Raw genomic sequence first — 13230 nt, 5'->3', positions numbered from 1 at the left:
CCTCCCTTTTTGTTTTAAAAAAGTTTTAAAAAATGACAAATAATGTTTTATATCTGATCGTGTTTAAATGTTAGAGGAAAAATGACATTTGAGCTCACAGAATCGATTGTAGGAAAAGGTAAATACTGACACAGCTTGAGCCATGCAACATGCTGATACTTGGATCATGAGCTTTTACAGATTAAATGTCATACCTGCTGCCTCTGTGTCACCTGCTGCCAATGAGCCTCCATAACAGAGGCAATAAGACCAGCAGACTATTGGAGGAGGCTTTTCACACCTTTATGGTCAAAAAATCTATTCTTTAAATTAATAATGTTCCTTCTTTATAAATGACGATGAAATATTGACCTCTAAACAAATTGTCCTGCACATTTATTTTTAAACATGTACCTTTAAAAAGTAGCACTTATAGTGGAAACCCAGACATTGTTGACACCTTTTTTGCAAATACCATTTGGCATCTATTTGGCACCAGCTGCCTTTTCTTTAATAGCTCTAATTTAAACACAATACAATTAAAAAAGACCTCAGGCATCACCTGACTGCTAAATAAAGACCATTTTTGTTGTTAAACCCAAACTGTTAAAACGTAGTGAACAAAAACAGCCCTAAGTATTTCTTAACTTTCAAATTAACATAATCATGTATCACTTTGAACTGGTCTGAGGTTTCTGGCTGCAGTGTTACATACAGCTTTAAATAAGATATCAAATACCTTTATATTCCTACAAAGAAAACACTCCTATTAGACGAATAGAAGGAAATAATAGGTCCAAATCTTTACAACAGCTTGGGCTTAAAGTCTACTTCAACTCATGACTCAGACATTTACATAAGGTCCAAAATCACATGATGGAGCAGAAACCAAAGGAAATTTTTTTTTTCTTCTGAAATTGAAATCTTCTGTCACAAAACACATTGGAAGAAATCAATAACAAATAAATAAAATACCAGGATCTAAAAGGCAAAAGGAAACATTGATATAGACAAATAACTAAATAAGAATAAAGTCTATAAGTGGCATTTGAGACAAAGTCAGTGATTTTATTGATCTAAACTGGTAGAACTGAAGTGTATTTCATGAGAAGTGTGTGTATATATATATATATATATATATATATATATATATATGGTATTTTCAGGAAGTTGGGTGGATAATAAACTAGTAAGCATGAACACCACGTGGTGCAGAGGGTGTGAAAGTATGTTACGTTAAGTATATTTAGTTAAATATGTTTTATGGAGACTTTACACAGTTATTTGATTATTTTACTATGAATCAATAAAAAATAACCACCTTCAAGTTTTAAATCACTGAGCAAAAATCCGATTAGGAAAATAAAGCATTTATTCTACTGTTCAGGAGAAGGCCGCAACATTTTAGAGCACAAATGATCCAGATTGGAAGACATTTGTGGTCAGAGGAAGATGTAAGGAGCTTGTTATTTGACTAAGAAATAAAGCTTTTTTAGTGTTCCTATACAAAAACTCCATGACACAATACGCTATGTGGAGATTATAAACATTGGTAGGATGAAGGACATCCAATGCTGAATATCTAAACTAAAGGAAAAAGATTAAGCCACTAATTTCCAACAAGCATTTAAACATCAGTCCATATTATTATTAGTTTTAACTATAGTTTTAAATACTTAGGTGCCAATCTCAATGCACCCCCTACCCCTATGTATCAGCCCTGGAAAAAAAAAAAATCTAGAGAAGTAATTTTTTTCTTAGTGCATTTTCTTTTAATTGAGGAGGTAAGTCAGAAACCTTGCCAATGGAATAAGACAATTTTCATTTAAAACAAAATGTTTCAAAATTGTCTCAGGTCAAATGCATATTACTTACTTATCTTTAAACATTGAGGGACATTGAGATTGGGCCTTAATCAGTGTGAGAGATTGCTGCAAAATCAAGGAAACAATGCAGGCAACTGTCTGATGGGTTTCCTTTGACAGAAGATCACAACTAAACTGTCTGCATGTGTTATTAGTAGGGGTGTGGAAAGAAATTGTTTTGGCAATATATTGTGATTTTTGGCTGCCTGATATATTATTGATCTTTCAGTTCCTAGTATCAATTTGGTTTTGTTTTTTTTAAACCAAAATTTTTTTATTAGTGATGTTATGAGAAGAGCTGAGGCTTGGAGGCGTGTGTCGAGTAATGAAGGGGGCGTTTCCCCGAAGCGCGTGTCGAGGCGTGATTCATTTACAGGAGGGGGCAAAATTGATGACGTCTGAAGTGGTTCAGAAAGTGCAAGAATTTTGACAGGCATTTAAATAGCCTCAGTTTTCATTCAAGATGTGGGAGTTTGTAGGAGAGTTGTTGTCAGTTGGATAGAGTTTGGAAAGATTCTAAGAATAGATTGTTTTTTTTTCCAACCAATCTTGTTGCTTAAAACTATTTTGGTTAGATTACACAATGTAATGATAAAAATCTGAGCAAGCCACTAGACACAGTTGTAACGTTAGTGTTAAGTAGTATTTTCNCTTAAAACTATTTTGGTTAGATTACACAATGTAATGATAAAAATCTGAGCAAGCCACTAGACACAGTTGTAACGTTAGTGTTAAGTAGTATTTTCCACATAAGTGGTGTCATCTGTAAGACAAAGACTCCCACTCCTGAGGTTGATGGTTCAAGACCTAACTTTGACTTTTGAAAGTTACGATCATACTTAATTATTTTGGCTAATGAGAATAATTTGCATTGGTTTGCCCTAGTAAATATATAGATTGGGAAAAAACGCTGCCAAATAAGATTAGTTTAGCCAAAAGATTGGTTGAACACAACTTCCAACCCAATTAAAACCAAAAACTATGGAAAAACTATTATGTTTGAATAAAAATGACTAACACCTTTTATTTTGTTCATCACTGTCCAATTTGCATAAACACTTTCACCGTCTGCTTGGGTTTATTTCACTAAATTGCAGAAAAACTGTGCACCTTAAATTATTGTTCTAAGAAATTGTACACTAAAAAAACTTACAAAAGATTTTATTATACACACCAATTATTGGAAATTTTAATGGAAGTTAAAAGGGGAAACAAAAGAAAAACAATTGCAAAAAAAAAAAAGAAATCACAATTTTATTACAAACTGTAGTTCTGCATTCCACCAGTAGATGGTGACATATTCACATGAGGCTTCATGAACTGTGGGGATAGTTAAAGCAATTTGGCCAAACGGTTCAAGGCCTCATGAGGCTTAATCATACCATCACTAATTTTATCTAAACTTGAGGGAGAATGGACTACCTATGTCCCACTATTCTAGCATATAACGCTGTGGAGCACTATTGCTGTGCAGTGCAGCGCAATATCTATAGTTGAGACGGTCACAGTGGAAGATGTGGACTAATTCAAACCCCAAACAACATCGATACCAAAATAACTGAACGATCAATATAATCTGGTGAACATATACAGAGCTTGCTTTTTTATCTATACATTTAATTTTAATAGCAGGAAAAATATTGCAATATATGGTGATATTGCAATATAGTGATAATATCGTATCGTGAATCAAGTATCCTGACATGGATCGTATCGCAACACCCATGCCAATACTCCCCACTAGTTATTAGATCAAGTTGAACCATTTAAGTGCCTTAAGATATGGTCAAAATGTGTGAATTCAGGACATTGATTCTCTGTTGTGCCTTGAACATGCTGTTCTTAAATGAAAATTTGCACCTTCTTCTTTAATTTCCAACTTTGACTTCCATCACCTGCAGTTAGGAAAACTACACAGAAAAGCCGCAACGTCATATAAGCCGTGTGGCTCAAAGTATGGGGGAAAAAATAGTTGCTTATAGTACAGTAAACTGAACTGAAAATGACGGTTGAGTCTTAATTTTGGACTTAAAGGAAACTCTGGGTTGACTCCTTTAGGTCAAAAGGACCTAAAGAGGGGCTGCAGATGTTTGCACTACAGGGATGGGATGCAGTGGAGTAAACAAGCCAACATGGCAGCCCTTTTTCTCCATAAACCCTAATGCAGCATTCAAGACATCTCCTCAAACTCCTTCATTATACTTCACAGATCATTTTTAAATGAAAAAGGTTTAAATACAGTAATGATGTGATTTTAATACTCTGTGTTTTCAACCAGCTCAGAATACAGCATCTACTTCCTGTATTAACAGTTGATTCTCCAGTCCAGGTCACATCTGACCAATAAACAGGCCCAATGTTCCCACGCGGCTGCAGTGGTTTTGGTTAACCTGTAATCTACTTCATGTGAAAATAAATGAACAACCAGAAAAAGTATCGAGATAACAAACCCATCAGCAGATTCAGACTAAATAGATGTGAACTAAAGGGTTTGAGGCTGAGAGCATCAAACACTCACATTAAGATTTCTACACCCACCTGTGAGGAGGCTGCTGGGAAGCTGACCCCTTCCTCTTTCAGGGTCTTGATGGTGGCACCAATCAGGCTGAGCTGTGGATCCTTCTGGAAGTCTTCTGCCCACTCCACCATCATTGCCTTCAGCTTTTCACAGACCTTAGGGTGGGCCTGCAGAGGGCATGAAACCGACATTAATATCACCTTCGGAAACCTTAACCTAACAATTGTTTCAGTGGACTCCATTTTATTTATTCATCTTTTTAAGCAGCAAACTTAACCTAAAAAAGATAAGGATCCTTCTAGGGGCCAAAAGAACTTATTTTCTAGGGATGAAAAAATTAATCGAATGAATCAATTATTGAAATAATGATCAACTAATATAATAATCGATTAATCATTAACTGGATTATAGAGACACTAAAGCAGGCCTTTAGCTGACATAGCGACCCACTAAGAGCAGTAATTATACTAAGATTGTAAAAAAAAAAAAAAAAGAATAAACATTTTGCATTTAGGATTAAAAAAATATATAAAGTTTAAGTTTCACCTGGTTTAATTTCATAAAAAGTCTTCTTTATAGAATCTTTGGCTACCTGATTATTAATTGATTAATCGGAAAAATAATCGAAACATTAATCGATTTCCAAAATAATCGTTAGTTGCAGCCCAGATATTTTCCTTCTTTTATTTCCTTATTAGCGAGAGACATTTAGAATATATTTCTGTTTAGAATAGTTTAAAGCAAAACCTATACAATATCTTATTTATATGATTTAGATTAAACATGTCTCTCTTATGTAAACCAAGCATAAAAAGTATTCTGACAGCTGCAGCATCGACATCTACTTCAAGTTACATGTTTACATGAAACCTTCAAGCCAAGATGGAGGAGTGTCACATTTCTCAAGGGACAATCTAACCATATGCCTTGATTAAATCCAGGGAACTGCGTGTCCTCTAACCCCGATGCAAAATTTCAAAGTACAAATAAAAAAACAAATGGCCCACTGAGGGTCACATACCTTGTTTAACACACTCCGCACTTCAGCAGAAAACTCCCTTGAGCAGATTTCCAAATGGAAGATTTTGCCACAGTTGGAGACACAAGCACCAAGCAGCTGTAACAACGCAGTGAAATTTAACGTCAGCAAAGAAAAACAGACAAAATTATTCAGTTCTAATATTCATTACAGGTTGATCAAGTGGTTACATAACAATAAAAAGGGTCAGGATTAAAGCATTATCTGCAAATAAGGTTAAATCAGGGCTTCATAGAACAATGAAAGGTATATAAATATCTAAAAATTATTTAAAAAAAGATTCCTCTATTGAAGCACGGGTCTTTAACTGACATTAAATTAGTGAAAACATTTTTAAGATCAGCTTTAAAATAAATTAGTTTCCAAAATGTCAAAAGAAAACTGCACATAAGCTTTTTTAATGTATAATTTTAGCCTAAATGTTTAGGTTTTAAATGCTTCCTACAATAACTGCATCAGATGAAATAACTTAATTAAAAAACATGTTTGGTAAAATCAATGCCCGGAAAATAATGACATCTTTATTGACACATTTTTAATAAACAGGTTCAATTGAAATTCTATGAAATAATTTCAGATCTATCAAAAATAAAGTAAGGTTCTATTTCATAATGTTTTATAATAAAATCGCTTAAAAAATGTACCGTTTTAGGATAAGCAAGTTCAATTAATTTCAGTTTAATTCAATTTCCATTTACTTTATCAATAGGGCTGGGAGATATGGCCTTAAAATCTGATGATATTTTGTGGTACTATCCTGATAACCGTTGTTCTCGGGTGTTTAGTAGCTGTGAATCAGTGCCACAGCTACCAGAGCCTCACAATAACTTAAAAATATACAATTTGAAAATGGCTTCTTACAGACACACGTTACATAAAGAATCAAGGGTTTTATTACTAAATGTAGCGGCTGTAATTAATCATTTAACTGGATTTGCCAATGCCTCAGTGGGAAAAATTAAAAAGAAAAATATTACTACAAAGTTATCACAATAACAATTGAAGTGCCCAATTTAGCAAATCCTGAATTTTACAACCTCTAAGGTAAAAGAAGTAATGCTGTGATAATTATGATGTTATTTTTTTAAAGGCCGTAGTAGATTCTGACTGCTGTAGGCAGGAGGTTCTCCTGTAGCTGTCTGTCTTACAGCTGGTCTGGAGAAGGCCCCTGATTGAAGAGACACTGTTGTATGACATTCAGGGTGTTTCCATTAATAAAGCATAATAAGAACGTCATCATGTGCACAAAGTTATGCAAATACTTAAAGGTACAGTGGAGGATTTTCACGATTTTTTTGAAAAGACCCGCCCTCTCCACTTTTAATAAAAAAAAAAATGCACATGCACAACCCTATACCCGCTCCCAAGAGGGAACGCCTATTAAACATGTGCGAGAGCGTGCAGGAGCCCATTTCTCCTCGTGCACGCTCCGTTTAAAAGTTGCTTTTGGAATCAGTCATACAAGCCTACTTTCCAAAAGGCGATTTGCAATTTTTCCTCTATGTCAGACTCACCACCGTGTTATGCTGAGATTTACCTCCCCTCTCGCACACTGATGAGAAACAAATTTGAATAAGAAAGAAAAGGGAACTTTTAAACATATTCTTAATATTTTCATTATTATTTCTTATGCATGGATGCCCTAACATTGAGAGTTTTGGTGGACAGATAAATGCAGAGAAATTCCTGCCTGCATAGAATTACCACCCCTGTCGCCGGAGCGTGCATCGCCCTAAATTCTCGCACACAGATGAGAAAATGGATTGAAATATAAATGAAAAAGGAAACTTTTAGACATATTCTTAATGTTTTGTCAGAAATTATATAGAATGGTGTTGATAGCAAAAGCCGGAAATGAGCAGAGAATATATTCATCGGACACTGACTGTAGCACATCGACTAAAACATGTCTCTAATCAAGTAAAAATGGTGTTAATTCTTAACTTGACTTTATCTGTCCACCAAAACCCAAAAATTTAGGGCATCCATGCATAAGAAATATGAAAACATTAAGAAAATGTTTACAAGTTCTCTTTTTGTTCATATTTCAATCTGTTTTCTTATCTGTGTGCGAGAGGGGAGGTCATTCTCTGCAGCCAGGTATTTCTAAGTGAAAATAGTGACGAGCACGTAGGAGGGCCTTAACGGATGGTCATACTCCTGCAGCAGTGTGTCGAAAGAAGACATTAGAAGAAATTTATTTATACAATTACTTTGTTTTTGGCGCTCAGACCTCGGTAGGAAACATAGCGCTGAATTTTGATAGATATGCATTAACAGGAGCAAAGAATAGGGCTGTTTCTCCACCAGGCCTGAAACTGGTGGTGGAGTGGAGATAGATGGTCAGTCTGCAGACTGCTGGTTAGGGAGACAGTATGCTCAGCTTTATTGGTAGATCCAGTGGACTGTGTGATCTGATACTCGAGCTTCACTCAGGGACCTGGAAGATGGAATTCCTGCTTGAATAACACAGGTTGAGAGAACCACAGGTTGAATGAAGTCAGACAGCGCATCCACTGCCTGCGCACAGGAGCGGACAAGTTGCGGATAAATTAGAGGCCTCCTGTCTATGGCACTGTCTGCGGTCAACTACATTTGGGAGAGCTGCACAAGAGTGTCTGCGGAAGGGGCGGGGACATCTCTGTGTTCACTATGACGCACACGCAGACGACCTAGTTTCAAAGTATAAATCAGCCTTTACGTGAACATATCACCAGAATGATTGACGATTAAGAGGACCACTTACTTAGATGATGCACCCGGAAAAAGGAACATTCTCCACTATACCTTTAAGTATTAGTTCAGTTCGTATTTACTCCCAAAAAGCTGACTGAAACTCACATTGAGGGCCTGCATAGCAACATGAGGCACTTTGTGGTTGACTCTCTTCATTATGGATCTCAAGCTGTCCTTTGGTCTGTAGCAGAAGAGAAAAACAAAACAAAGGTAAATGCCAGCAAAATAACACTAGAACAGGAAACTGTGCCTGATGAGTAGATGCTTGTATGGTATCACATCTTAAGACTATTTTTGCTGTCTAAAAACAGAAAAACTTTGCAATCATCCTCATAAAAATTCTCTTGATATTTTGACTGGACTGCTTTTTTCTATCTTACCCATTAGATGTCGTTCCAATTTTGTCACAGATGTCCAAAATGAGCCCCCAGTCATCTGTTGTGTTGTTTTCATTTGTTGCCTTCTCTTAAAAACAAACAAACCAAAAAGAAAAAAAAAAACATGAGAAGATGGACACATATGCTGAAGTGAGAAATCATGTTCACTGCCTTCACGCCGGCAGGCTGGTTTTTACGTGCCAGCCCCAGTCAGGAAGTGTTGAAATTTTACATATGAAGGATAAAGCCTCATTGTGTTGAAACTACGCAGCTAAATCCAGTTAAAATAGGATCTTCTTGTAGCCTAGTAAACTAGCCCCAACCGCCAGCGGCCAAAACCATTTTGCCTGCAAATTACACATTTAATCTCACATTTAGTCTGGTTTATCAGGCTAATCTTCTTGGGTGAATCATAAAATCTAAGATGACTGCACAATTTACAGGATTCCAATACAGGAAGTTGTGATTTTTCCAAATAAAAAAGGGAAAACATGTTATTTTCATCTATTTAGATACTTTAGCCAAAAGTAAAAAACAGAACATTATTTTAGATTTTTTTTTTAAATGACCAGGAATTGTTATAAAGAGATGTAGATTTTTGGAACACACTTTCTTAGTAATATGATGGCAGGAAAAAAATCCCAAATGAACATTTGTCACAACACTCATGACTCCTTAGTCAACAGAGCACCGTTGTTTGGCGAGACAAGTACACTGTGTGTTGCGGAAGCAGACATGGCTGGGGAATAGTTTGAATAATATTTACATATATGTCATTCAAGTTTTTACTAAACCGGGCTAGTAATAATGTTAGTAACAAATGGAAATAATTTGAGATGGAAGACGCTTCTTTAAATTTTATGTCAATTTCCCAGGGATGTTTTAACGAAGTGATGCTTCTTTTTTTTTCTTTTTTCCATCATTAGAAAAGAGCTCGACTTTGTCGTTTATGATGAAGAGCTAAATTTAAATGTCAATTTTAATTTCAAACTTCAAAATAAAAACTAAAACCTTGAATAGGAAACTTTTTTTTAAGAATTGAAGCCAAGCTGTTCAGAGATACTTTTTTCTATTATCTATTATCTATTATCTATTATCGTAATTTTTTCTATTGTTTTTCTATTGTTAAAACACTCTGGTATCAAGGAATTAAAAGTGATTATTTCAATCCACTGAAATGTATAGTCACATCGTTTCTATATTTTCTTCTGGCTGTTTACGTGGTAATGCTACCCACTGCAGGCCAGCTGGCTAAAAAAAATATGAATTGCCATGTTATGGCTGCGAAAGAAGCAGAGGTGTCAAGTAACGAAGTAGAAATACTTCGTTACTGTACTTAAGTACACTATGTAGGTATCTATACTTTACTCCATTACTAATTTTTCTTCCTACTTCTGACTTCTACTCATTACATTTTCACACAAGTATCTGTACTTTCTATTCCTTACATTTTTAAAACAAACGTTACTCGTTACTCTTGGCTTCGATTTAATGTTTGAAAATTTTTTATTTCACGTCATGTGTGCCATCCAATACAGATCACTGGCGCCATCCACATCTAGTAAAACCCTCATTGGTTATCTAAAGGAGATCATCAGAAGCAAGCAGGTGTTCTTCAAACTGTAAATGTGAATTGTCTATTTCATGCTACAATGTAGGATTTAGAAAAAGATGTTGAAATGTCTGAAAGGTCGGACACAGGCGAGAGCGTATCGGGAGACGGAGACCAACAAGACCTCCCTCACCCATGGCTATCTCAAAGAAGTTTTCGAAATAGTCAAAAAATTGAGCTTTCAATTCATATAGCAGCATCTGGCTGTATTTTTTTTAAAAGGTTACTTTATACTTTTATACTTGAAGTAGTTTTTAGAGCACATAATTTTCCCTTTTACTTGATTAAAGAGGTCAAGGTGATACTTCAACTTTTACCAGAGTGTTTTTAAACTGCAGTATCTATACTTCTACTTAAATAACAAAAGTGTGTACCTTTGTCACCACTGTAAAGAAGTAATAACCATCAATAAAAACAAATACTGCTTTGTAAAATTTAGCAAGCTGGAGAAAATTGCATCACTTATGTTTTTAAAGTAGAGCTAATTTGGTTCAGGATGCGGTGAACATTTTCTTTTCTTTTTTTTTTTTTTTTTTAAGTTGGACAGCAGGCTATTGCTAAAATAAGAAGGTTATAAACCAAGTCTAAGCACAAAACCTCAATACCATTTATAAAAGAGTTTAATAGTAAAGCATACTGTTTTATTTAAACAAATACTGAGATGAGCTTCATCATCTATGCCTTCAATTCACATCTGGAAAATATCTCTGCCTCACTATAAAAATAACTTATTTAAAGCCAATAAGATAGACTAAGACAGATTTTATTTTGTAATTTTGTACACACAAGTGTATACGAAAATACATTTTGTTAAGAACAGCTCTCTAGACTATTTAATTTTTTTAAGTGCAGCCTTGATAAGGTAAGCAGCAGTGATAAAAAAAACAACAACATTGTAATGAAAAACAGTAATGTAAACATGACTGTATAGGTACAGTTCTTACATTCAGTTTTTTAATAAATAAAACTAAATAAAAACTCAACAAGATGCTTAAAAACAAGGTAAATTAAATCCATAAATGCCTACAACAATAACAGCTGAGTCACGCATAAAACCTTCTTTATTGTATATTAATTAAATTTAATTTTTCATACCATAATCCATTTCTAACAAAAGTCCATTGGCTTTTAAATCGGGAATTATCACAAATAAACGTTAAATCTAATGCTTTTCCAACGTTTATCAAATAAATCTTTTAAAAGCTATTTTAAAATACTTGAGTAGTTGAGGGTAGTGAATATATTGGATTGTGTGACTGGCTTTAGTTTGACATCCTTTATAAAATACATTGGAAATCAAAACGCCTTTGAAATGTTTTGGGAGTAAACGTCATTATTCAGTTTCTGGTTAGACTCGAAGTTCGTTACAGAAGAGTCGTCGATAAAAACTAGAAAATGACAGCCTAATAAGCTGTTAACAGCTGTCAGATTGTTTGGTATAGGTTAACGGACAGGCCTACACTTGTATTTGTTGACATGACTAAAGCAGAAATAACTCCACATCGATGTATAGCAGCTAACTTAGCATTAGCTTCTGTTCTCGACAACAGCTCTTAGTTAAAGCTAAAAGGGCCCAAAAACAGCGCTACACTTACCGACATCTTGGTCAAATGGGTTTTGGGAAAACAACGGCATTTTTAAGTATATAATGTAAGAAAAAAAAAACTTCACTATAGGACAAAGGAAAAATAGATCTGTTACCAAGACGAAACCTAAACAAACGTCTCTTCCTTGTCCATTAAAGTTGCACCAGTTGCTCTTCCGGAAATCGGGCTGTCTCTCATAATGCCTGATCAGATAGATGTATATGTGTGTTTGCAATGTAAAGCCGAGAAATATAGTCACATCTCCAGTTTAATGTTGATTTATTTGGATAATCGAGGATATAGGACGTCCTGTATATATTTAATTAAAAAAAAGAATATTACAATGATTAATAATCACCATCATAACAACATTTAGGTCTACTTTCTGTGGGAAGGGTGACCTCTAGTGGAGAAAGGGAGGAAATGTATTTGCACAACTGTATCTCACGTGATGTCAACATTTCAAAATGACCATATTTTGTGAGTAAAACAACAACTCATCATCATGGATCACGCTAAGTATTATTGTGCTTACAGTAGCGTATCAAACACATAAAATCAGATAAAAAATAATGGTGGTTTGTTGAGATAACTTACCCGGGGAGGGCTTAGTGGATGGATGGATGGATGGATGGATGGATGGATGGATGGATGGATGGATGGATGGATGGATGGATGGATGGATGGATGGATGGATAGTTAGATTTAAATTTTTTGAAAGTGCAGCCTTGATAAGGTAAGCAGCAGTGATAAAAAAAACAACATTGTAATGAAAAACAGTAATGAAAACATATGACTGTATAGTTACAGTTCTTACATTACGTTTTTTTTTATAAATAAAACTAAATAAAAACTCTATATGATACTTAAACACAAGGCAAATTAAACCCATAAACGCATAAAACATTCCCTTTATTCTTCTGCAATGGGGAAATTCTGGTGTTTACAGCAGCAGAAATATTATACAGAAAATGGTCACACAAATATGGACCTTAGAAAAATGTATAAGAATAACATCATAGTGAAGAGTTAAAAGATAAAAAGTAAAATATTGTACTGTAAAGTGTTTTAACAGTATAAAAACTGTGCACCTGGAGATAAATAACCAATATACAGCTATGGACATTTTTACAGTAATGGATATTTGAAAATACGGTAGTTGTTGTGAACAGTGGTGGTTATAGAGTCTTACAGCTGCTGGGAGGAAGTATCTGGCTTAATGGTTGCACTTAGGCCTTTTAACACATTTCAGTCATCATAGTGCACTTCACACTATCATGAATAGGATAAAAAAAAATTATGAAAAAACATTAAAACCACTTATTGTTCTATTTCCAGTTCCTTATTCCACAAAGATATGTCCATCACATAAATACAAATCTATTACATAGAAGTTCGTAGCTAACACTGTTTGCATGCCAGACTCACTGAGACAAGTTTTTTTCTAATTTGTAGGAAATTCCAATCTGGATTTTTTTAAGTAGCAACATGAAAACGATAGCTTTTTAGTCATTGTTT

The 13230-nt window shown here is 34.7% G+C and overlaps 1 protein-coding gene across 1 annotated transcript in view; it reads right to left on the bottom strand.

The window, feature by feature from the left end:
- Nucleotides 1-11917, bottom strand: part of stam2 (signal transducing adaptor molecule 2) — a 26265-nt gene extending 14348 nt beyond the window's left edge. The window contains exons 1-5 of the mRNA XM_015396481.1: nt 11722-11917; nt 8518-8602; nt 8243-8318; nt 5384-5479; nt 4383-4529 (exon numbers count right to left, since the gene is read on the bottom strand). Coding sequence (XP_015251967.1) covers nt 4383-4529; nt 5384-5479; nt 8243-8318; nt 8518-8602; nt 11722-11761 — 444 coding nt within the window. The 5' untranslated portion in view covers nt 11762-11917. The remainder of the gene's footprint in view (nt 1-4382; nt 4530-5383; nt 5480-8242; nt 8319-8517; nt 8603-11721) is intronic.
- Between the last annotated feature and the right edge of the window lie 1313 nt (nt 11918-13230).

The sequence above is a fragment of the Cyprinodon variegatus genome, unplaced genomic scaffold, assembly GCF_000732505.1.
Source record: "Cyprinodon variegatus isolate N-32 unplaced genomic scaffold, C_variegatus-1.0 Scaffold801, whole genome shotgun sequence".
NCBI classification, from domain to species: domain Eukaryota; kingdom Metazoa; phylum Chordata; class Actinopteri; order Cyprinodontiformes; family Cyprinodontidae; genus Cyprinodon; species Cyprinodon variegatus.
Note: the sequence above shows the minus strand (reverse complement) of the source record. Positions and strands in the feature narration are given on the sequence as shown.